This window comes from Squalius cephalus, assembly GCF_949319135.1.
Source record: "Squalius cephalus genome assembly, chromosome: 7".
NCBI classification, from domain to species: domain Eukaryota; kingdom Metazoa; phylum Chordata; class Actinopteri; order Cypriniformes; family Leuciscidae; genus Squalius; species Squalius cephalus.
Window position 1 is genome coordinate 42,921,497 of NC_137128.1, and position 26,568 is coordinate 42,948,064.

The 26,568-nt window shown below is 36.7% G+C and overlaps 2 protein-coding genes across 2 annotated transcripts in view; both read right to left on the reverse strand.

Annotated features, from left to right (window-relative positions):
- LOC307161854 (polymeric immunoglobulin receptor-like) overlaps positions 1–10,704 on the reverse strand; it is a gene marked incomplete at both ends in the record, with an annotated part of 42,625 nt that extends 31,921 nt beyond the window's left edge. Inside the window, one exon of the mRNA XM_079876790.1 lies at positions 10,551–10,704. Coding sequence (XP_079732916.1) covers positions 10,551–10,704 — 154 coding nt within the window. The remainder of the gene's footprint in view (positions 1–10,550) is intronic.
- Positions 10,705–11,663: 959 nt separating this feature from the next.
- Positions 11,664–26,206, reverse strand: LOC307161855 (polymeric immunoglobulin receptor-like). The gene is made up of 21 exons (XM_079876791.1): positions 26,079–26,206; positions 25,584–25,898; positions 25,181–25,489; positions 25,041–25,083; positions 24,506–24,606; positions 24,321–24,373; positions 22,172–22,234; positions 22,013–22,069; positions 21,916–21,928; positions 18,418–18,735; positions 16,086–16,394; positions 15,957–16,002; positions 15,594–15,652; positions 14,890–14,926; positions 14,713–14,799; positions 14,479–14,579; positions 14,212–14,261; positions 14,089–14,136; positions 13,948–14,007; positions 13,213–13,278; positions 11,664–11,830 (listed from the first exon to the last, which is right to left on the reverse strand). The coding sequence occupies exons 1-21, from the start codon at positions 26,137–26,139 to the stop codon at positions 11,807–11,809; spliced, it is 2,220 nt and encodes a 739-aa protein (XP_079732917.1). The 5' UTR covers positions 26,140–26,206; the 3' UTR covers positions 11,664–11,806.
- Between the last annotated feature and the right edge of the window lie 362 nt (positions 26,207–26,568).

The window sequence follows — 26,568 nt, forward strand, 5'->3', positions numbered from 1 at the left end:
ATTTGTACGATAATTTTGACCTCTGTACGATGTACGATCAATAATGGAAAAAATCCTGTAATGTACGATAATTTCAGAACTGTGTGACACTTCAAATGATGGTCGTTGTAATAGGGCTTCTCATTGATCTAGCTGTGGATTCTACATCTACTGGGGTAAGAACGTGTAGAGAGAGGGAGCGAGAGACCTTGCGTGTGTGTGCTAGTGTGTCTCACGAAGCACATGTAAGGACCCAACCAATCAATTGTAAGTGCGGGCGGGCTCCCGAATCAGAACCGAACATCGAATTTCTCAACGGCAATCGGGTGAAAGAGATACATTTAGCCGTCTAGCCCCATAGACTCCCATTCAGTCTGCACTCGCCTGCGATCACCTCCAGTGGAATTCTAATGGAACTGCAACCAAGATCGATACAATGGGGCTAATAGGAAGTGCCAAGGCTCTCCGTAGATGGGCTCTGATCAAAATATTCTACGAGCTGCCCAGTGGAAAATACCACATGAGGGGGCGTTCATGTGCATTTTCCACGTCGGCTTTTGGTATTTACCATAATTACCATAGCACGTGAAGGCACCATAAAACACGGCATGTCGCAATTTGTGACGAAGCAGGCGAGAGCCAATGAGCGTTTGATATATCACTGCCGTAAAACATGTCATAACGCTTCTTGAGGGCGCAATTTTTGAATTAGTAATTAATAATCAGGGGGGAAATACTGAAGCTTCCCCAGGCGCCGCCATTGATTAGCAGACCATCACTTGCTGTTAGCATTCCATTGACTCCCATTCATTTTGGCGTCACTTTGACAGCGAATAACTTTACATCTGAGGCATTTAAAGACTCCATTTGTCCATTATTTATTTCTAAAGAAACACGAAAATGTATAAAAGGCTCCATTACCTTGTATCTATACATTATGGTACCGTAGAAGCAGTTTTTGTAAAAATAGGCTAACGATTGTGTCATAACCACTCGACTCTCTGTCGCACAGTAGAGAGATTACCGTATGGACAGGAGAAGCTCGCGGGAAATCGGGGGACGTGGAGGCAAAATGACAAAATAATTAATCAGAATACTTATCAAAAGTTTCTCCTGCTCCAAACTCATGGACACCTCCTACTCACACTCTCCGTCTCTGCAAGTTTCGGAAGGGAATGATTCAGATTTCTCTTGGCACAGCTACTAGAAAACAGACGGGTTGCTTACGTCACATCTACGTCATCAAGCTCAGTTTGAGTCTGCACAGTACGCTCAGCCAATTGATAGATATATGGAGAGAGAAGAATCCTAATAGCAGATTGTATACCTGGAGCAATAAATCAGGCTCTAGGCAATCACGACTGGACTATTGGCTTATATCTGACAGTTTAAACAAGGATTATGTTGATGTTAGCATATGCCCTACTCCCTTAACTGATCATAAAGCCATATGCATAGGCGCCGATACCGTGGGTGCTCCGGGGCTCGAGCACCCACGGAAAATACCGAGCACCCACGTGTGCCAGTAGGCTACATTCATTTAAAATTAAACATTGCAGTTGGTGCTATGTGAAGCGTCTGTCACACTGTGATTGGTTATGTCGCTGTCAGTCGCCTGCTCCATATCCTTTCCACCAATCACAGCGTTTCTCGGATGAAAACGCCTCACGCCTCACCCACCTGAAATGCAAAAGTTTTTTTTTTTTTTTTTTAAAGGGCGTGCTCCCATGAGCACCCACGGAGGAAAACATAAATCGGCGCCTATGTGCATATCTCTTAATATCTCAGCTGGTTCTACACTTGCCACACGCTCAAGCTATTGGAAGCTCAACTGTTCTGCACTGCAAAATGGGGTAGTCCAATATAAGATTAAGGATATGATTTCACTTTATTGGTCTAAAGCAAACAAAGAAAACTGTTTTGGGCTCAATTGGGACCTGCTCTAGCCTGGTTAAAACCAGACCCTTCTCAGTTGAAACTGAGTGTAGGGTCTGGAGAAGCTATGTAGACAAATAATTTCCAATGGGGCGTCACCAACCGACGTAGCTCAGCTTGATTGACAGGTGATCTGACCAATCATACTTCGCCATCCGCCATTTTGTCCGACAAAGCAGTCAGGAGAGTAGTTTAACATATGAGGATTTGAACTTGAAAAACGGAGTGTATTGACGCCTTTCCGTGGTTAAAACAACATTCCTTCTTATGTTTGTTCATGTTTATTTAAGGCTATAAATTAACTAGAAGGAAGAGATGATCAGTTCACAAGAACAGCTTTAACTGATGCTCTACAGCGATCTGTCACGGCACATTAAAGAGCAACAAAACGGTATTTATTGTTTAAATTTCTTTTAAAAAATTACCAAATTTGAAAGCTGAGACTTTGTTTAATATGTTTAATATCAAACGTAACCGAAAAGTAGTCTGCTCTGTCCTGTCTGCCAGCGTGTTGTCACTCTCCTCTCTGCTCCGCAATGTATTTTTCACTGCGTGAGAACTCCTTCAGCGTCGCTGCGCTGTCGTCATCATGTAAATCCCTCCCCAAACGTTTCTGATTGGTGCCGCGATTTCGGCGGCACAGAAATGATTCTCTGGTTTGAATCAAGCGTGCCGCACAAGCCCTGAAAAGTGAAGCCAAAACGTCTCGATCGCCCCCCGGTGGCTGGTCCTAGTATAGGTCATAAGCCCCGCCTCCCCGTGTTATTCAACGGGACGTGAGACCAACTAAACAATTAAATTACACTTCAAATATCTTTTTTCCAAAGGTGGTTTCTTTAATTTGCTGTCGTTTTTATCACGCTGATGTAAGTTCAAGTGTCTGTTTCAAAAATAAGTTGGTTTTTAGTTAGTTACGTGATGCGGTGGTGTTATGCATGATTGACAGCTGTGATTAGGGTTGCCAACTTATGGAAAGGAAAATAAGGAACAATCGTGGTTCTTTATAGGAAAATAAGGGACAGAATAAGGGACACCCAAAATATTTGTAGTGTACCACACAGTGCATATCATTTCAGCATCTACAGTTAAATATGTGTACAAAAGATGTATAAAGGTTCTCAGACAAACACATTTGGGTCATTTCGGAAAAATCAACCAAATTTCAGACACTTTCCCAGCTCATATCTTTGATTTTGTTAAAAGAAAATATTCTGAAGAAAGACAAACGTAAATGAAGAAGAAAGCCAAAATATTAGGCTACATGTGATGGTTGTCTATTTACTGAGTAATTTACAGTTTTGTAAAATGGGTCAAAATGACTATTTTCACCTAAGATTTGGAGTCAGATTACAGGGGGGTTAAAATGACTTTAAAACTGCAGCATTATTTTACTTTTACACCGAGATTGGTAGGTCTATTGGTTGACTTTAGCCAATCTTTGTTTCATTATAGCTATGCCAACAGTGACATTTTAAAAATGGGAAAAAGCAGTACTTTTGTTTTTTGCCCAAAGTTTGAATGCCTGCAACTCATATTAAAAATATCTTAATATTCTCTTAGATTCTAATTCTTAACAAACTTTTCTTTTGGTTTCTTAATTTTTAAGGCCAAATATGGTTAATTAAGTCCCAATATAGGGATGTTAATGTGGCTCCATGAGTAAGTTAGTTTACATTTTCAATGGTCGCACATTTTCTGAAGAACAAATAATGTTGAAACTAGAAATGTATCTTGTTTTTTTTTCTATCAACACAATTGAACATTACTAGAGTGCCATAAATAGTATTTTTCCAAAGTTTGTGCGCCTGTAACTCTAAAAATAATAAAGATACCTTAATATCCTTCTAAATTCTCATTCTTAATGAACTTTTCTTTTGTAATCTTCATTTTAAAGGCCATATATGGTTCAGTCCCATAGAAATAATGTGGCTCCATGTTCAAATTGTTGAATTTGACCTATTTTCAATATATAGCTACCAACGAATATTACTGTATCATCAACCTCTATTCAAAACGATAACTTTTTTTTTTTTTTTTTTTGGTCAGGAAGATACATAGATGGCATAAAATTTAAAAGCACAATAATTAAACGTCTTTTTAAAAAAAAAGCATTTAAACAATGGCACTTACAATTTTGAAATAGGCCTAAATGTTTTTGCAACCATGTATGAATAAATGAAAAGTGCATACTTTTCAGATAAAGAATGTTGGACTCATGAACAATAATTGTTTGTAGTCGCCCAAACTGATTAGCCGGAATCAAAACGCGGACAGTGAAAGAATGGATTTGCCGTTAGCGCGAGTCCCGATGGCTGTGAAGCGGGAGCGACAGCCGGGAGAGGATTTTGCTGGGTCTTAAAGCCTTCCGCGAAAGGCTATGTTGCAAATCAAACAAAGATTTATCTCAGAGAAATGGTTAATTCTTAATTTAGATCGTATGCCTGAAAGTACGGGACAAACTGCGTTCCGTATGGCTTTCATACGGGACGCTTCATTGATGCCTTAAATACGGGACGATTCCGTATTATACGGAACGGTTGGCAACCCTAGCTGTGATTGACAGGTTCTCCGAGCGAAGTAGTCACTGAAGCACCAACGGACATTTTTTCGGGATCTTCGGAGGACTGAGGAGATTGTATTTACTTTATTTTAACAAGCCTCTTGTCGTACTGCAATCAATTTTTAAAAAAGTGTGCAGAATCCACTCTCCCTGAGTGCATTCTGCGAGAGTGAGGGCAGAGCGTTGATTTCGCGGCTTTACTTCCTGCTCACTACTGCGCAGGTCTGGTCCCGAGACCGCTACTGCGCAGACTCAAGTTCCAATATTACCCCTTTTCCACCAAGGCAGAGCTGGTGCTGGTTCGGAGCCAGAGCCTAGTTTCAAATCGGTTCTTTGTTTTTCCACCGCCAAAGCACCAGCTCCGAACCAGTAAAACTGGTTCTTAAGTAGCACCAAATCATTGCAGGGTCTAGAACGGAGCCAAGAAAGAACCGCTTGCGTCAGGGGCTGGGGGCGGGGTTACCGTGAACAACAAGACGAATAGAAACTTGTGACCGCCATTTTTAAATAGCAGCTAGTCGAGCTAATAGCAGCTCGATTATAATATCCGTCTATGTAAGTTACGGCGAGCTGCACGAACGCGTTGGATTCCGATGTATTTTTGCAAACCCATGAGCATCCATAGTATTGCAACGTCCGTTATTGTTGATGGCTTGTTCGAGATGCATCGGAGTGGCGAGGACCGATCGGAGCTGCGGGAGTGTTTGGAGAGCATACGACTCCTTGTGCTTTTAGATCGCTATCGCAGTGCTTTGATGTCATGCGGCGATCGATCTGCGAGAAGCCGATGCATCTCGAACAAGCCTGGCGTGTTTGTGTTTGGCGCTACCGCACTAGCGGTTGCTGGGCAACATGAGACGTATACAGTGACGTAAGATCTGGCTCTGTTGTGGCTCTCTAGCCGGTGGAAAGGCAAACCGGTTCTTAGTAAGCTCGTCAGTCGAACCAACTCTGAACCAGCTTTGGCTCTGGCTCTGAACCAGCACCCGGTTCTTGTTGGTGGAAAAGGGGTATATGTCAGCGCCATATCGGGACGATGGCGGCTTCAGTTCTCGTCAATGGAAGAGAGCGAAGGGGCGTCGTCCATCTTTTTTTACAGTCTATGGTTTGAATGGGCTCTTCTCCAGACTATAGAGAGCCTAAGTCCCGCCCCTCCGCTTCCGGCTCATGGGACCTTATTTCGGAAAAAAATATGTATGGAAGTCAATGGCGAGAGATTACTTATCTTTTTATTCCGTCTGAACTGTGCCCTGAACTACACATATGATGTTTTTCAATTTAAAAGGTATTATGAAAGTCTAGAAAGTCGCAGTTTGTCATAAAACAGAAGAGTAACGTTTAGTTGTATGTGAAAATCGCTCAATGAACTACATCTCTCGTCTCGCACTATGTACGTCACAAGATCCGTTGCTCGTATGTGTGTATTCTGGCTCAAAACACTCAGGCATGACGGCGTAACGTTACGATTATAATGTAAGACTATAGAAAAAATGACAGACGTTAGCTTCAGTAAAGTTAGCTTTATTCATTGAGAGAAAAGGTATGACGTCGCATGTGCGCCTTCTGGGTTTGTAGTCTTTGTAATTACGTATTTTCACAGTCTTATACCTCAGCAGTTTTACATCAAGCTGCGACTTTCTTGACTTTAAAATGTATCTTTTAAATTGACAAACATCATATGTGTAAATCAGGGCACAATTCAAACGAGATCAAAATATTTGTTGTCTCTCGCCATTGACTCCCATACAATATTTTTCCGAAATAAGGTCCCATGGTGGTCGACCGGAAGGGGAGGGACTTAGGCTCTCTATCCTGGAGAGAGAATTAAAATTCGCTGGAAGTAGTCTGGGTTTTCCCAGGCTAGACCTGCTCAAATTTGAGATAGGAAAATATTTAAGAAAGTTTGGTGCTGAAACAGTCAAAGCCAGGAAAGCGGAGGAGTTAAAGATTGTCTCTAATATAACAAAATTATCCTGCAGAGATTTTGACTCCCTAACAAAGGAGGAAAAAGAAGGGTTATCTTACTCACAAATCAAACTTGATGAAATGTATCGGCAAAAAGCAAAGTGTGCCTTTATCAGGTCTCGCTCTAAGTGGTTAGAAGAAGGCGAACAAAACTCTCGTTATTTCTTTAGTCTAGAGAAATATCGTTCCATCAACAACAGTATCAGTAAGTTGAATATTAATGGAGCTATCACTGAAGATCATCTTAAAATATCAGAGTTTTGTTCAAAATTTTATAAAGAATTGTATAGCTCTCAATTTAGCCCAACTGCGTCTGACAATTTTTTAAACTCCCTTTCAGTGAAGATGATAAGCGAAGTGGATAGAGAGCACTGTGACATGCCTATATCACTTGAAGAAGTACAGCAAGCTATAAACCAACTAAAAAATAACAAATCACCTGGGTGTGATGGGCTATCCTCCGAATTTTATAAATCTTTTAACGCTGAACTGTCCCCTTTTTTATTGAAAGTCTTCATAGAATCCATTGAAAACGAATGCCTCCCCACGGCACCTCTCTGACCCAAGGAATAACAGTCCTAATTCCTAAACCAAACAAGGACAAATTATTTTTAGATAATTGGCACCCAATTTGTTTACTTAACAACGATTATAAAATCTTAGCTCTCTTATTGGCTAGAAGATTACGGTCTGTTCTGGACTCCATCATAGACGAAACACAATCAGGCTTCATGAACAAAAGGCATATAGGAAATAACATTAGGCTCATTTTAGATATTTTAGATTACCCAGAAATGGTAGAGGAGGGTGGGCTCATGCTGTTTGTAGATTTCTACAAAGCATTTGACACCGTTGAACATCCATTCATTTTACAGTCCCTTAAAAAATTCGGTTTTGGTGAGTTTTTTTCCTCCGCTATTAAAAGTCTATATAACAATAGTAATAGCTCAATTAGACTAACAGGTGGTATGTCTCCCAGATTCAATGTCTCTAGAGGCATCCGACAAGGGTGCCCGGCTTCGCCTTATCTCTTCCAATTGGTAGCCCAGCTTTTGTCTGATCATATTAAATCAAGTGAGATAAACGGCATCAATATATTAGGTAGAGAGCTTATTATATCTCAACTGGCGGACGATACCACTCTCTTTCTTAGAGATGAAAATCAAGTCTCTGTTGCAATAAATACCATAGAAAAATTTTCCATGGCCTCTGGCTTAAGGCTGAATATCAATAAGTGTGAAATCATGTCTATTAAGGACTGTATGAAATCTTCCATTTGTAGTATTCCAGTCAAAAGTGAACTTGTTCACTTAGGTATCACAATTACCAAGGACCAACAAAAAAGGACTTTATTGAACTTCAACCCTGTTATTCAAAGAACCAGAAAAAAGCTGAACCAGTGGCTGTTACGGGATCTCTCCCTCAGAGGCAGAACCCTACTGTCTAAGGCAGAAGGTTTATCACGGTTAACATATCCAGCTCTATCTCTGTATGTGGACAAAAAACATATTACTGAGATTGACAAGCTACTTTTTAACTTCTTATGGAAAAATAGAACTCATCATGTGAAGAAGTCTGGTCTAACAAATGACTATGAAAAGGGTGGATTAAACTTTATCGATTTCTGTACTCTTAATAATACTTTTAAAGTAAATTGGTTGAAACATTTCTTTAAAAACCCTAATTCTATTTGGAATATCATACCATGTCATATTCTGTCAAAACTGGGTGGGTTGAGCTATTTCTTAACCTGTAATTATAATATTGATAAAGTCCCGATAAAAAAAATGTCATCCTTTCACCGCCAGGCCTTCCTTTCATGGTCTCTTATCTTCAAACACAACTTTTCACCCAACAAATATTACATATGGAACAACAAAGACATACTGTTTAAACACAAATCTTTATTTATTGATTACTGGTTTAATAATAACATTATTTTTGCTGACCAATTATTTAACAGGGCTGGTTGTCTTTACTCTTATAATGAGTTTCTAGAAGAATACAAAATTCCTCTGTCTCCTGGAGATTATGCCAAAGTCTTTGGAGCAATTTCTTCTGGTGTCTGCATGTTATATAGAGCTCAACCAAGATTGGACACACAACAACTAACTTTGTTATCGCTGACTGACACTTCAGTTGGTAAGATTTGTTTTTCTTGTAACAATGGTAAGAACAATAAACTAATAAGATCCCTGTTCAAAACAGATATTATCACAGTCCCATGTGGTTCCATACTGGAATAAATTTGTGCAAAACATTGACTGGAAGAAGGTCTGGCTCTTACCCAACCGATATCTGCTGACCAACAAAATTAGAGAAATATCATTTAAAATAATTCATAAGTTTTACCCGTCTAATGATCATATTGTTAAAAAATTTAAAAAAGACATTGATGTAATGTGCACTTTCTGCTCTATGAGTATTGAAACAGTTACCCATTTGTTTTGGCACTGCCCTTTTGTCCAAAGTTTCTGGTCTGACATTTGTAATTTTATTGCAGAAAAAATTGAGAAAGATTTCATGTTGTTTTGGAAGGATGTTCTTTTTGGCCTTTATGACCTCAACAGAACTTAGACTAGGCTTAATGAAACTTTCATTATTAATCTCATTATTCTCTTGGCAAAATTTTACATTCATAAATGTAAGTTTGCGCATTCCAAAACATCTTTTATTGCTTTTAACATTGAGGTCAAGCAATATGTCAACACGATTAAGTATTCTCTTAATCAAAAGGCAACAAAAACTGTGAATGTTTGTAAACACTTTGATATCTGTTTGTAAATCCGTACTTCCCCTGGCAAAATGTGATGATGTGAGTCTTTTGTTTATGTTTTGTTTATGTTAAAACACCTGCAATGTTGGAAACTGCACAATATGTTATTTTTATAATGGAGATGAACGTTAAATTGTGCAATTGTTGAATAAAGTGTCTTTAATAAAAAAAAATATAGGAAGCCATCAGGAAGTGAGTGCTTCTAATTGATTTCACTTTTCTCTGTTGAATCCAATGGGGTCGCTGTGTCCATTTCTTTTACTGTCTATGATTGTAATTCATCACGAGCGCGGGATTTGATGTTTACGGTTGCTGCTGAGAATGGAGATGAAGATCGCTGGATAAAAGGTTGAATTTGGATCTCTTTCTTGCAAACAAAGATTTTTAAGGTTTTGAAGTGTATTCTTGTTTAACACCATGTATGGCTTATCCTCCGAAACTAGTTTACAGCAGAAGGAACGAACAGAGCGAAATGTTATTAATTATTATATTATTATATAGGCCTAATGTTATTATAATTATTATATTATTATTTCTTAAAAGAGTAAACAGCATCTAATAAATGCGACTCAAAACGTAATTGATAAGACAATTGAATGCAATAGAGACAAAACATTAATGCTGCGATTTTAATATGCATAAATAGGAACACGTACAAATTTGTACGTCAGTAAAGTTGTTCATACGTAAATATTTTACGTTTTTGTGCTGTAATACGTCAGTATTATACGTTTCTGTGTGTATAAAACGTAAGTAAATGTACGTGTGCTAGAACTACACTTTACGTAAAAATACACACGTATTCTCATGAGATCACAGAATGAGTCTGTACCTTTTATCTTGGGTAATAATTGCAGGAATTTTCTACAGCTTTTTGTCTTAATTCGAAAGCCTTTCAAAAAAATAATTATAAATATTCACTGATAAAGTCGAAACCATAAAAACATGTCCAAAGTTCAAATTCTAACTAATTCAACAAGCAAAATAAATAATGACAAATGCAAATAAGACTCATTTGCATAACAGACTAAGTAAAAGACTGTTCAAACACAGTTTATTTAACTGGTCAGGTTCATATAGAGACCAAGCATTTGTTAGTGCATTAAACAGATTTTTAAAGGGTACACATTTTTCATGTTGAAAGACAAACTGAAACATTGTTGCAGGCTTAAAAAGATTAAAAAGACAAGTAGCCTAACCCTGCTTCACTGACTCTTTGAAACTAAACAAAATAAAGTCTAAAAAAGAAAAGGGAAGCATTTTTATCCCTCATTGTTTTTCCAATCTTGCTTTTTTGGGGGGGCAATATCATCCCACTCTTAAAATAAAACACACTGATTCCTTCAACAGCCACACAAAACACCAGTTGACTAAAGCCAGCAAATATCTTCACCCCCTCCTTCTCCTCCAGGAACGCCACAATCTGAGGGTTTTTAAGGCTTCTCATTATCCTGAAACACCTGCCTCCACTGATCATCTCAACCCACATCATTAGCCCATTACAGGGGTGTAGATCCCAAACAGAACCAGAAGAGGGAGACAGAGACTCTATAGAATACAGCACAGTAGAACAACACACTCAAATAATGCCTGAATTACAGGTATATACCCAATAAAAATCATCATTAAACTGCTAAACTATGCTGGTCAGTAACAATATAAATACATCATATGATACACACGAGACTGAACTGATTAAACCATTTAACTTAGTTAATGTACCCATAACTGCAGAATATTACAGAGAACCGGCGCTGCATGGTCTCTATAGCATCTAAAGGCAGATATTAAAGGGTTAGTTCTGAGGTTAATCTGAGCTTTCTGTCCCTCCATTGACAGCCAACGCAACTTCCACTTTCAATAAAACTGAGGTTAAACCACTGGAGTCACATGGATCTCTTTAATGATGTCTTTACTACCTTTCTGGGGCTTGAAAGTGGTAGTTGCGTTGCTGTCAATGGAGGGACAGAAAGATCTCAGATTTCATTAAAAAGAGCTTCATTTGTGTTCTGAAGATGAACGAAAGTCGAACGTTTTTGGAACGACATGAGGATGAGAAATTAAAATTTTCATTTTTAGGTGAACTATCCCTTTAAAAAATTCAGGAAGTTTCAGATCAGAACTTAAAGAAAAAATGAAAACATCACTGAGATGTTAAAAGGTTACAATGAGAACATCACACATATGAGATGATTGTTGAACAGGTCAAGGCATCACGAATGATACATTACTTGGTTTTAAAAATTGTTGATATAAATTTGAGCAGATGAAGAGGTACATGGTAAAACTGTAGATACAATTCACCATCAGATGGCGTCACACTTACAGGACAGATGTGTATTAGGCTATATGAGCAATTTTACGTCCTTGTTTATTGTGCAATTAAAATTAATTCAAAACAAAACATAAATAAACTAAAAAGTAAAATAACTTCTTTTTTTTTTTTTTACTGTAATTTAATAACTACTAACAAAATTGCATTTCCATAAGCCTACAATTTATGTAGGCCTAATTTGGACTTGCATGAAAATAAAAATGAAGGTTTCAGCTCTTTCTAACGAGTTGTTGTGTCACTTTTGTCCTCCATTTGGTCAAGAATCCATTCTGGAATGTCCCTGTTATGTAAAGATGAAGAGAAATGAAATGCATTTCAAGACTGGAATTATTCATTTTGTTTCAACTAAAAAAGCCAACTACATTTAAACACACACACACACACACACACACACACACACACACACACACACACACACACACACACACACACACACACACACACAACGCTGACACATTTACAGTTTTAGCTGATACACCCTGTTAACTGTCAGTGTCCCACCAATGGGAAGCTTAGTGCTCTTTTTTATTGCCTTTTTTTCATATCACATATTTTATTATTCATCTTATATAAGATATCAATCGAAAGCTTAAACTACGGTGGCCGAGAGAGCTCAACTAAAGAAAACACATGCAAATAGAAAAAAACACCAGCAAATTAAGAAAACGTGCTGCAAAAACTCAAAACACACTCACAACGCTAAATACGTCTGTATTTGCAGCACGTGTGTGTTATCAAACTGATGATGTTTTCTTAATTTGCTGGTGTTTTTTCTATTTGCTTGTGTTTTCTTCAGTTGCACTTGCAGCACATTGAGTGATCTCAGTATTCATCTTGTTCAACTCAGACATTGCCTTACGATGAAAGCGGTAGTTCAGCGGTGTGCACCTCAGGATCTCTAGGGCTGAATCCAAAATCGTCCCCTAATCCCTCATTCACTATTCCCTACGTTAGTCCACTAACACTGTTCACTTGAGGGAGAGAATGAAAAGGAGTGAGTGAATTCGGACAGCCGTTGAGCGTACATCGGTTGTACACTCTTTATTGCACTAATTGCAGCGCATTATGGGATTGAATAAGTGCACTCAATAACGTCCACTATGGTTTCGGACACCACTACAAATGGCTGTCCCCTCAAATAATGCCCTTTTTGTGGGTATAGGGGGCGATTTCAGATTCAGCCTAGTACTTTCTTTCTTTGTTCAGTTTGTTCGGCCTCGTCAATACTTTGTGGAAGTTTATCCTGTGGTCCTGTTGCCGATATTAAAGACTTTTGATCCTTCATCTTCATACGCGTGTTTACAACAAACCGTGACACTTGGTGGCTGTTTTTAGTAGGCCTGTAGCCAACTTTGCAACACAGCTTGGTTAGCATGTGGCTTTGATGATTTAGCAATTTCAGAGTCCAAATTGTTTTGTAAAATATATATTTTTGCATAAAATAAGTTTAGTACAGAACATTTTCTTTACAGTAAACTTAAAGTAACTTTTTTAAAAGTGTTTTTACTTCAGCAATCTTATTCCAAAGTGACATTTAACAGGTTTACACTAACTAAAAACTGAAATGGTACAAATAGATTTATTATTAATTTACAATCAATTACTTTCATTTGCTCATAACGTCATTAAGAAGGAGCAGGGTGTGTATGGATATGAACTCACAGCCTTTCGAGGTTTTTTCACAGAGCTGTAGATCACGTCGCCCTCTGGATCCACTGACGATAAAGCCTGTGAATAAACATGATCAGCTTAAGAATAAGAATTCTGAGGATTTCCATTTCTTTCCTTTTTAGCATTTAGTAATTAATTTGTAATAAACACTTTAAATATAAATCATAAGTGGGCATTAAACCCAGTTCTTTCCAACTAGGATTCATTTCATTTAGCATGATGTTTTCTTTTTCGAAACTGGATAAGCCTATCCCAATCCTTCCTCTTGTGTCAGACATGAGCTGTAAATGATGTGAAGATTCAGTGTTCTGCAAGGCAGGCGAAAGTTTTTTGAGCTAATTTTAATTTCCTGTCGCTGTGCATGCACTTTTATTGTATGTGGCAGTGTAAACAACAGCTCAAAACCCTTTTATTTAAAGGCTAAATTTACTTGCTGTAGACAATTCCCATTGCATTACAATTGCAAGCAGAATATATGATGTCACTAATGTTATGTGCAGTTAAATACGGTGTGTAATTTGTGTAACAAGTGTTCTTCTCACCAATACGCTTGTTGTGCGTCATGGAGCTTGATGTGTTTTATTGTTTCTTATTCAAATGTGTTGACCCCCCTCCCCCAGCACCCCATCCTAAAACAAGTTTCCCTTTTGATTTGGACAAACAGGACGTCCCAGCCCAAACTGCAGTGTGACTCAGTCATTCAGAGCATTCAAAGACGACACTTACTGCCTTCTGAAAGATCACAGAACTGTAAGTCACCGAACAGCCGTCCACTGAGGCCGAAGACTGTGAAGAAACAACTGATGATCATTAATGTTCAATCATGATCTCAGTAAATGTCTACAGAGAGGATGACTGATGACTTACAGTAGCGGCTGCTGGACTGATGGATGTCATCTGGTTTTCAGAGGCGGTCTGCATCAAACACAAACACAGATTTAGATTCTTTTCTGAAGATCTCTGAACTCCATCAGTGTGTAAAATACTTACTGTATTACTGGTGGTGTTAAAATGTTCTTCTTCTCTAATGTGACCCCTCTCTGTCAGAGTGAGATATGAAGATTATATATCATAATATTTTCCATAGACACTGTTAAAGAAAAAACTTTTTTTTTTTTTGTATTGTTGTGAAAACCAGCTTTTGGAAACTTTATTTTTAAGATTATACAATTACAGTTGACAGGGTTTATGAATGGCATATACAAAAGATATAAAATACTTGATTCTGTCCTCCATAAGTGTAAAGAGAAAACTCACCCGGCTTCTTTCTCAGCCTCCAGGTTACTATTACACCGAGAAAAACAAGCAGGAACAGCACAAGCGTCGCTACAAGACTCATGAGCAGAATCACATCATGCCTGTAGTGATGGAGAGACATATTTGTGTTTATCATACAGAACTATTCTCACTTTAATGTGCAGAAAGTTCCTCTGTTAAAGCTTTGTTTCTAATTTAGAGATGCAATACATGCAAATTAATTAATTTACATGCCTTAAATAGTTGTTTTGCTCATCCTGGCGGTGTATTTCTGTATTAATAGTTGCTGAGGCTGGTGTTAGAGATGGATGAGCTTCATCTCTGCAATTAAAATTAACATTACATTATGCTGACATGTAATAGTTTGATATCAGTTGCTATGAATGACTGAATAACAATGTTCACACTTACATGTGTGTCTCAGGTCTTAAATCAGTAATCATAACTGCTGCCAACAACAGAAACAGAGAAACAAGTTTCTTAGTGTTATCATTAATGAAAGAAGCTGTATGTTATGGGAGCCCGTTTCCACCACATAAGGAAAAAAACGAATGCTTTTGTAAATCATAATTATGACATAAAAAGTTGACTTTATGTCATTATTGTGTTTTTTGATGTCATAATTATGACTTTTTTTCTTATAATTTAGACTTATGTCATAATTGTCTGTTATAATTATGAATTAAGCATGATTTTATAAGTTTTTAATACTTTTTAATGTCATAATTAAAAATGTAGTCGTAATTATGACTTTTTGTTATAATTTTGACTTATGTCAGATAATTTAGAATTTTGTCATAATTCTGACATTTTATAGAATTTCAGCTTTTTGTCACAATTATGACTTTTTATCTCATAATTTAGTCTTTATCATAATTATGACTTTTTATGTCATAAATTCTACTTTTATGTCATAATTATGATTTACTAAAGCATTATTTTTCTCCGTATGTGGCTGAAATTGGCTTCCATTGTATGCAGTGCATCTAAACAACGACTGTCTCCAGAGTATTTTTTTTTCTGATGGATAGATGATTACACATGTCATATCATAATTGGTAATTAAACACATTAAAAATATTAGATCTGATTAACCCAGTTCAGCTGCTCCTTACTGGTTATTATTTCATTCACACTTGTAGGATTTCTGTTTGCAGATGTCTGAGTTGTGTACCTGCAAAACAATGTAAAAAGAGAAAGAAAAATATGTTCACTCAAAAATGAAAGTACAATCGAGTCTTATCATTCCAAACCTGTATGTAAACCTGTATGACTTTCTTTCTTCTGTGGAACACAAAACCAATGTAGGCTTGTATGCTCTTCTCCTGTACTTCTTTCCTTTAAAAATACCTAATCAAATTGTCCAAATTATAAACAAATAATTTTTCCCAGTTTTGGGAACAGGATCAACAGGTTTTTGGGCTACAAAAGTGTTTAGATGCATTTGATTATTTTAAATGGTCAAAAAGTACACCTACTTGTCTGTCTCAGGGTCAGATGGTGTAGCTGTTGGAATATGTGTCACTGAAAGGAGAAAAACATGAAGTTATTTTTAGGCCATTAAGAGTATCACCATTTTTTATAGCAGAACTGATTTGTGATCTTACCAGGTTTGGGTTCATTGACAGTGAGTTGAACAGGAACCTGGAGATCTCCAGCAGAGCAGAGGTACCATCCAGAATCACTGAGTCTCAGTCCAGTCATCAACACAGTGAAGGAGCTTCTCCCATCATCACTGATCTGGACTGATGAATTCTGGGATGTGTCAGTCCTCTTCTCAGTGTAACAGCCCTCATCTTTATATCTGCACCACTGTTTGAGTTTATTCTTATATCCAGAAGTGTAGAAACACTGGACACTGACATTATCACCTTCATGTCCAGATACACTGCTGTTCTTCACAGACACACCAGGATCTGAAAACAGTCAAAAAGACAATAACATTTGTCCATCAATTGTCTAATTGGCTAAAAATGTAAATAGGCCTATCTAAATTCCTTTGATATTGATTTATTTGATATTTGTAAGTGTTTACTATATTGTTGGTAACACACTTTATTCAAAACTGGTTTTATTTTTAAACAGTTACAACCACAGAACCGAAAAAATTGTGGAAGTTTGGTTCCTGTACTATAGAAAGTTCATTCTTTCACCAATATGCAGGAACGCTGTACTAAAATACTAAAAATGAACAAAAAATAACATAGTTTTTGTTTCCGTATTCAAACAATGTCTCCTGCACTTATACCGCTTAACTGCTTTTTTAAACCACATTCAGCGAGTAATGTGATCCAGAACGAATCACTCTTATGAGACGGTTCTTTTCAGTGCATTAAAAAAGAGGCTACAGAGCAACCAGTCCAACTCCAGAATGAATAGACTTGTTTGAGAAGAGCAAAATCTGCGCAGAAGTGATCACCGGTGATCACCGCGAAATGCCGGTTAGAAATGTGTCCGAGTGTGGTCCTGTACCATATAGACTGTATAAAAGGCTCTGATGTCCTGCTGACGTAGGCGATGTAAAAAAACTCTTGCAAAGGCGAGGAGGACGTGTCGGATTCTGCAGTTGATCTCCACCGACTGCGCTGAGTAAAAGCACGATGGGAAACGATTTGCTAATGACACAGCTTAATGTTCATTGGTTTAAACAACCGTAATATATTGTTTTCTTTTACAATGTTTGATTTTAAAACCCTGATATCCTGCTTTTATGTGTATAAATGACGTGTGACTATTCCTAAACTTTCTGACAGTGCGATTTCTCTATGGGTTATGTGATTGTTGTCATATTTAGGCCTGTAAAATAAATAAAAACATATCTGTGGGCCTAATAAACATATCTTTTAAATGGACATATATAACAAGTACTTTGGGTGTCTCGTTCATCATATTTATTTTCATATAAAAGCAACAGAACTTAAGCAACAGTTTATCAGCAACAAACCGCACGAGTGTGAATCCCACGATATCCACCCTTGATATCAGGTGTCTGATCCACTACGAGAAGTTTTATCTTTAAGATGTGTGTGTCATCATATGGACAGTAAAAGAGCACACACAATCCCTATTCTAATTGGAATGGAATGGTAAAAGCGTGTTGGTACGTGACAGGAGGCCCTACGGTGGCTGAGAGAGCTCAACGCACTGCAACTGAAGAACACACATGCAAATAGAAAAACACCCGCAAATTAAAGGGGTGGTTGATTATGATTTCACTTTTCTTACTTTAGTTGGTGTGTACTGGTGTGTTTTGAGCATAAAAAACATCTGCAAAGTTACAACACTCAAAGTTCAAAGCAAAGGGAGATATTTTCTTTTAAAGAAATTACTTTTTAAGGACTACAACAAACGGCTGGTAGGGACTACACGACATTCCTCCAGGGTTAGTGACATCACCAACCCATTTAACGTTGTTAAATGGGACGGTCTAGCCCGAGGATTGTTCTTGTCGCCAACTCTGTGACAGCTGCCGTTGATGAGTGGCAGTAAAGTTTGTACTGGACTTTTTGAAAGTTATATTAAACTCTATTAAAGGGGTTCACAAACTGTCTACATATGTTCACCATGGTCCATTTCTATGATAAAGAGTATATAGGCTATACTTAGATATTTGAGTAAGTTGAAACCCAATACTTTAAAGGTGTAATTCGGTTTACTTGTGTGTACAGGCCTACATATTATAACCCAACAACACTTAGCCTACCTTTTACATTATTTACAATGTTATTTATAGCTTCATTATTTCATTTTTATATAGTATTATATTATATTTTTAATAAATATATAACCCAACAACAACACTTAACTTTTACATTATTTATAACGTATTTATAGCTTCATTATTTCATATTTATATTATATTCTATTTTAATAAATTGCATTGTCAGAAAAAAAACTGTAGGCTATTCGTAAATCGTAATTTGGAAAGAAGTTTTTTACCTGATTGTACCGTCAGATACAATTTATAACCAGCGTCTACAGTGCCATAGCCACCAATCTCCACAGCGCACCAGTAATATCCATAGTCGGAGATCTCCAGTTTGTCCCATCGCACTGTAAAAATACTCTGGTCTGGATAATCACTGATGGAATATTTTCCGTTCTTTCCTGCATATATATGGCAAATGCCCCAATTTCTCCCCCAACACAAATATTTCTGATTTTCTTTATGTTGTTTATCATACACACATGGAATAATGCCAGATGATCCAGATTTCACTGCTATATTAAGTTCCAGTGTATTGACTCTAGCAGCACCTGTAGACAAGAAGAAACGTAGGGGAGAAAACATAAAACACAAACTGCACATGATGTATATAGTAGACTTATAACTTTAACCATTTAAAAAAATTCACAACAGACTTTACGATGGTTTAGTAATACTTATATATATTTTTACCTGAGATGTAAAGTAAAATCCCAGAGAGAATCAGAAGGTAAATCATGTCTATAGCGGAGTGTGTGTGTTATAGTGGAGTGTGTGTTCATGAGAGGAGCTGGTCACTTCTTGAACTGTCTCTGTTTCCTCCTGTTTCCGTATCAGAGCAGAAATATCGCCTGAAACCACATAAGCGTCAGCAAGTGAGCAAAGTAGCAGCAGCAAACTCAAACTAGCCACAAACTAGCAGCAAACTCAAACTAGCCACATATACTGTATATATATATATATATATATTTTTTTTTTCAAATATTACAACACAAAATATTTCAAAACACAATTCATAGCAAAGAATATGGGAAATTATATTAAAGTTTGAGATAAAAAGTATTGCAACCATCCCCAGTGTCTCATATTTCCTTAAAATAATTCACAATTATGTATTTAAAATGTATTCAAGAATATTTAAAAATGAATTGTGGCTACACTGGTTCCTGTAGTGAGTGTGCAAGTAAAATAATAATGTGTGAGTGTGAATCTGCACTGCACAATCTGTGTGAAACCAACCACAGAAACACACGAGTCAGTGAAGAAACACATTCACACAGAGACTGACCTCAGCTCCACCGGCACTGTTCACCACATGCAGATACAGTGTGATACATCCAGAATATGGGCAGACAAAAAACTGATGTCTCTGTTGACGGCCATTCAAAAGAAAAAAGTAGTGTATATCCAGAAAATATAGCAACATACTATATGCACCAGACGACAGACCAGGGACGGTTGTAACATTTTTGACATTTCTGTCTGTATCTTGGAGTTTTTTTAAGCCAGTTCAAAATGTGAATCAGGAACTAGTTACAAGTGTCAGCTATTAAATGACATGGCTGTTATCTTTGCAGCACAAACAGAAAAATGTGTGGCTTAGTTTCAAACGAGGAGTGAAATGTTACAATACATAGTCCGGGTTAGTTGAAACATACCCAGAGGTGAGATGTAACATTAGAAAATGTATAAAAAATTAATTTTGAAAGGTTTTTATTCAACACAGGCTTTTTAACATAATTGGTGTGTGTGTGTGTGTGTGTGTGTGTGTGTAACAAAACTGAATAAAATGAGCAAATGTGCACCAGCTTCAACAATTGAACACTATTTGTGTGTTTGTGTGTGTTGTAGTTGGACAAATTGGAAGCATTAACATGTGTTAAAATCATTTCAGGTCTCCCCTACACATTACAAAACAAGACAGGACAATAGAACATGAAGCCAAAGGCAAACAAAACAGAACACACACACACACACACACACACACACACACGTTAGGTTTCAGTATGTGCTTGGTACGTTTTTCGTCTTCAAACCAAACTTGGGTCTCCAGCCAAACTTTAAATCCCGTCTGGCTAGCACACTTCTCATAATGTTAACGCATTATGTCAGTAGGTGGAGAGAAGTCGGTCCGTTGAACAAGCGTCTGGATGCAGTCTCAGGATAAAGACTTGATGCTTGATGACTTGATATTTGAGTCAATGGTGTTAAAGTTGCAATCATTTTCTTCCATGTTAAACAAAGAAATTATGATGAACTTGCAATGTTAGTTTGACTCTCTAATGGTTGAGGAAGTTACACACGTCTTGATGTGTTGAGGCCTGTGTCTTGATGTGGTGTGTGAGCTCTGAGGCCGGGTGAGTTTAGATGGTGAGATTGGCCTTTAACTCCTCAGTGAGCCAATAGGAACTTAACCCATCACAGAAAACCTTCAGCATTTTTACATTATCAATGTCAAAATTTTACACAATTTTCAAAAAGTTTCCATAGACATAATGATTTTTATACTGTACAAACTGTATTCTATCCCCTAACCCAAAACAATCTTACACATCTTAGAAAACCTTCTGCATTTTTACATTTTCAAAAAACATAATTTAGTATGATTTATAAGCTGTTTTACTCATGGGGTCCAAAAAAAATGTCCACAAGATCAAAAATTTCTGCTATTTTCTGGTACACGTTGTCCCCATAACATACCTAAACCACACACACACACACACACACACACACACTGAAAATTCCACAGAGGAAAGGAGTCAAAATATTTTTTGAACTACAAAATACTTTTATTTTTTTTATTTTAAAATGTGCATGTTTGTAAAAATGCAAATGGAAACAGAAACAGAATACTGTACAAGTAAACTAAAAGTATTTTTTTTTTAAGTTAAGAAATGATACACACACAAATATATACCTACAAAATATATAAATACTGTTAAAAAAGACTATCACATTTCAAAGAAGGCTAGTTATGAACTCGACTAATAGATTCATTTACGTTCTGTATAACACTGTTCATATGGGTCCTTCTGAAAAATAGGGCAGGGCACTTAATGTGTTTGTGATTTGTTAGATGTTCATGTAAAGCAAGCCTAAAAAAACTACTCTTGTGATAGTTAGTCCTATTCTGTTCCTGTGTTATTCTCACTGTTGGTGTCAGTGATTAATGACACCTCTCTATGTGGATCTTATCATTTGTTAATCCGTGTAAAATAGAGGAGGGAAACAAACAAGAGTCTCGTATCAATCGCTTTGGCTCAATTCTCAAATTAGATATTTTTCTCTTAAAACAATAAGTTCAGATCTCTGAACAATTACTTTCTTGTTCATGTTAGATTTCAAATTCTTTTGCATTTAAGCAAATTGAAAACGTTTTGGCGTGTAAAAAAGTACAAAATATATAACACTGTTAAAAAAGACATCCCATTTCAAGAGACAAAGAAGGCTAGTTATGAACTCGCCAAATAGATTTATTTACGGTCTGTATAGCGCTTTTTTCTTGAAACCTTGCATCTGTTCATATGGGTCCTTTAAAAAAAAAAAAAAAAATAGGGGAAGGAGGGGGATCAAGCAAACGTAAAGTTAACTTAATGTGTTTATATCTTTGGATATGTTAGATGTTCATAATTTAAATCATGTAAAGCAAGCCTAAAAAAAAAGCCTTCTGTTCCTGTGTTATCCTCAATGTTGCTGTTAGTGTGGAGCCACAGTGCTGTATATTGTTCCACCTGCTGGAGGCTTCTGGAAGTGCGAGATCATTTTCAATATACTGCCAGTGGTACAATTAATACTGCACATGAAATCATATATTTCTGTAAAACTTACTGCGTCACTCACAGGAGCATCACCAATAGTACTGTAGGTTACATCCTTGTTGGAATCCTGTGAGGATCGTAATTGAAAATTATATATATTCATGAAATCTTACTCTTAAAATGTCATATTTCTGAGCCATCGTGTTAGTAGTATGTCTGGTTTACTTACTCTTGGGCGTTCATCATCTATAGTGTTGTATATCACAGGATCTTCTTCAGGTTTAGAGTAGATCTGCATTTCACACAAACACACAGAAAACAATAAGGAAAAAGAAATATCGAGATATCAACACATGACTCAATGGACACATGGTTCCATGGCCAACCCAATGTAATGATATGAGGCGTATGGGGTGGGGGGTAAAATATGTTTTCTTTTCTCATATTTCACTCTAAAAAGGTTTTGTCTGGCCTGGAGATTAATGTGTTATGGGGATCGTTGCATTTGTTAACCTGTGTAAACAAGAAGAGGAAAAAAAGGGTGTCTTGTATCAATCGCTTTGGCTCAATTCTCAAATGAGAATTTTTTCCCCTCAAAACAATAAGTTCAGATCTCAGAACAATTACTTACTTGTTCATGGCAGTTTTTAAATTCTTATTCATTTAAGCAAATTTAACACGTTTTGACGCATGAAAAAGTAGCCCAACAATTGTTTACAATTTGTACAATAAAAAAACATTTTCCTCCATTCTGTCTCCTGATGGAGTTTGGGTTCCTTGCCACTGTCGCCTCTGGCTTGCTTAGTATTCAACAGTATTATTGATCTGACTGTACTGACGCCGTTGGATGAGAACTGAACTGAACTGGACAATAACATCATTTCTGCAGAACTGCTTTATAGACGAAATGAACTAATTTAGTAATTGATGATCTTTACAAAGGAACTGAATCAACACTGAACTGACTTTAGCTGAACAACAGTCGAAATGCAGCATTTTCCTGTTATCACTGCAAAGCTGTTTTGTATAAAGCGCTATAAACAAAGGTGACAAAAAATTTCTGTTCACCATAATAAGAACTTACAAAAGGCATGTAAATGAATTTTCAGTTTAGGCTACATAAAGGAAAATAAATAGGTGCGTTCACGCCATGTCGTAATTACCACAATTACATGATTTAAACTTGTAAAAAGCGTTCACATCCTCATAGAGCTCGTAATTGCAGCTTGTAAGATGTGAATTGTCTGAGAGCTCCTACTTTTACCACGTGACTGCTGTACCACCTGACCACTGCAGATTCATTCCAAACTTAACCCACATCATGTATGAATTCCAAACTGCTTTTTTGCACCCTTGAATGGCACTTCGGGAAGGGGACGCCATTTGTAGCAGCGTTCCAAACTAAAGTGAACAACTGAATCGCTTCACGAGCCCTTCAACAAGTCCGTTAGCAAAGGGAACTGTTGCGATGGTCAATTCAAGGAAGTAATTTAATCGTTTATGGTCATGTGACCCAGGGTGACAAGTCCATGTGCGCGATTCATTTGGCGGGGGAGTTGGAGTTAATGTATAAAACAGAATTATTCAAGTTGTTGTGTTGTGATATAGCTATTACACACATTTTCATGTATTTCATATTAAGTTTAAAAAAGTTAATTTTTTTTTAGAAAAGTCGTGAAAATGCTATTGTGGATTTTTTCTTTTGCTATTAGAGTAAATTCGAATAGAAAAATTATATTTGCTGTCATCTCCCATGACAACTTCTGCTTGTGAGAAACACGGAAATATGAATAGGGTCCATTTTAGGAACATTACTTTTGAATGAATTCTAAGAATGTTGTAGGCTATTAATAATGTAATAATGAAGGCTATTCTCAGAACTTTGGCTAATGTTCTGGCAAAGTTCACTCAAAGTTATAAACAAACGTTTCTACATTGTGTTAATAGAATGTTAATATTCTTTAATAATGTTCTCAAAACTTGTAGAATAATAATGTATAATGGTTTTGAGCTAAAGTTTTGAGAACATTATTAAAGAATATTAACATTTTATTAACACAATGTAGAAACGTTTGTTTATAACTTTGAGTGAACTTTGCCAGAACATTAGCCAAATATAGCTGGGATATTTTTTCTGTGTTCAAGTTTGACTTTTTTCCCAGTAAATGTTTAACTATACTGTTTACTATCTGTTTCTATTCAGCTCAGTGTGATACACAAAAGCATCAAGCTACACAAAAATGACATTCTTGCATAGTATAGAAAGCAGTGAGTGTCAACAGAATAACAAATTGAACAAAAACGAAAAAACTGTATATACACTGATATTGTCATATGAACATTTTCATAACTAGATGCTTGTAAATTAAAGGACTTACTGTGTCATTGGTTCTGCTGTCGTTTCTCTCTCTGTTTTGGTGTTTATCTTGCTCTTTATTTTAAAAAGGGGAAACAATAATATGACATTAACAGAGTTTATGTATATGTGCTGTTGAAATAAATGATAACATGGCATGAAATGAACTTTAAAAAGAATAAAGAATGGAGTGCAGGTCAAACTGACTGGGTCTCTGTTTCCGTCTCCAGGTGAAAACACCGACCAGAATCAACAGCAGCAAAAGTGCAGCTGAAACTGGAAGCCACACAGTCAGAAGACCTTTATCTCTGTGGCAAACAAGAAAACACTTTAATATCGGTTCATTCAAAAAGCTCAGAAAGAGTTGTGTAACTAATTCAGCTGAATAAAAGCACCAGAAAACAAGGCATCTGAAGTAAATTTCCACCAGGCCATTAAACTTTAATGCATTTCAGGCTAATAGTCTTAGAATTAGTTTAACCTTATTTTATTTTATTTTTATTTTAAACAATACAGATGTATTTCTTTTGTTCTTTAATGCCTTCAGCTGTACTATTATTCTTGTTTCCTGTTTCACTTCTGCAAAGATAGAAAAAAAGAAAGAAAAATCACTAGGGCAATAAGGAAATGATTATGTAAGCATTAAAGACAAAGAAATTGAGGAAGTAGAGCATTGATGACAAAACAGCCAAATATAGAATAATTATATGAAGATTTTAATGAGAAACATTTCAATACTAACGAGCCTCTCTTTTTTGTTTTTGGATCGTCTGTGGCTCCGTTTACTGTCAAAAGTAAATTTTAAAAGTTTAATGCAAAGCAATTTTAGTTGTGTTTTATTTAAAATATAGTAGAAAAATATGTATTAATGAACAATTTGACCTGGTTCTGCCTCGGTTACAGTGAGATGAACAGGATTCAGTGCCTCTCCAGCAGAGCAGAGGTACCATCCAGATTCACTGAGTCTCAGTCCAGTCATCAACACAGTGAAGGAGCTTCTCCCATCATCACTGATCTGGACTGATGGATTCTGGGATGTGTCAGTCCTCTTCTCAGTGTAACAGCTCTGATCTTTATATCTGCACCACTGTTTGGATTTATTCTGATATCCAGAAGTGTAGAAACACTGGACACTGACATTATCACCTTCATGTCCAGATACACTGCTGTTCATCACAGACACATCAGGAGCTGAACACAGAGTCATTTGAGATAATTAAATACATACAGTAAGTCTTAGAATTTGACATTAGAATGTGATTAAAATAATTACAAAATCTCATACCAGACTGAACCTCGAGATGAAGCTCATATGTGACAGTCGGTTTTCCATCAGTCTCCACACTACAATAATAACCCCCATTATGTTTTGAGCTCTGCAGGTTTCTCATAGTCACAGTAAAGAGACTCTGATCAGGATGATCAATTACTGACAGATTCTCCTCTGTTGTGTTTGTGTATGTACGATTAAATGGATCATTTTCTGAGAACCAGTATTTCTTCTGTGGTGGGTTTTTCTTATCATAATGACATGGGATGGTGACAGATCCTCCAGTCTTAACAGTTATGGTGTGATTTGACCCACCAAAGACTTCAACACCTACACAAACAACACACAAACCATTATTATGTCCAGGATTAACAATAATTCACTCCTTAATTTGTTCTATTTTCACATAAAACACATTAAAAGCATAAACAGCTGAGCATAAAATCTGTCATTGCAAAATGCTAAACAGGATCCATTAGAAACAAAGACAGCACAACATTTAATACTCACCTAAAATGAGCCAAAACCCGATTGAAATGTAGATAATTTTTTCCTTCGCGTATGTGGCCATTGTGAAAGTCTCTCTTCCTGTATCTTGAGTTGTCAAACTGTGTCTGTAGTGACTGCTGCACTTCCCTTTTCTCCATCATATAACACTCAAACGTCTTGCGCCATCTGGTTGTATGCAGTGAGGATAGACTCTAGATTTCAAGTTATGTTCTTGTCACCCTTTCATTTACATCTCTGTTTCAGTCTGGGGTTGCAGTTAGTAACACACTCATTTTTATCAATCACAAATAATTTATGATGACACTTTACCAGCACCAAGTTACATTTATCTGCCTGAGAACATGATGTGTGATCATTTCACTTTTTGAGTAATTACAAAAATTACTCAAAAAAAGAAATAAACAATAGCCTATTTTATTTTGGATATCCAACATTTTTCTTATGCAGTCAAAAGTTTTGGTTCTTCTGAATTTAAATAATATCTGTTTGA

Excerpts from the sequence above, each read along its gene's own strand:
- LOC307161855 (XM_079876791.1), bottom strand. The coding sequence starts at position 26,139 with ATGGCCACATACGCGAAGGAAAAAATTATCTACATTTCAATCGGGTTT. Across the intron at positions 14,008-14,088 it reads TCAGTCCAGCAGCCGCTACT|TCTTCGGCCTCAGTGGACGG; the intron begins GTAAGTCATCAG and ends GTTTCTTCACAG. Across the intron at positions 13,279-13,947 it reads CTGTGATCTTTCAGAAGGCA|GCTTTATCGTCAGTGGATCC; the intron begins GTAAGTGTCGTC and ends GTTTATTCACAG.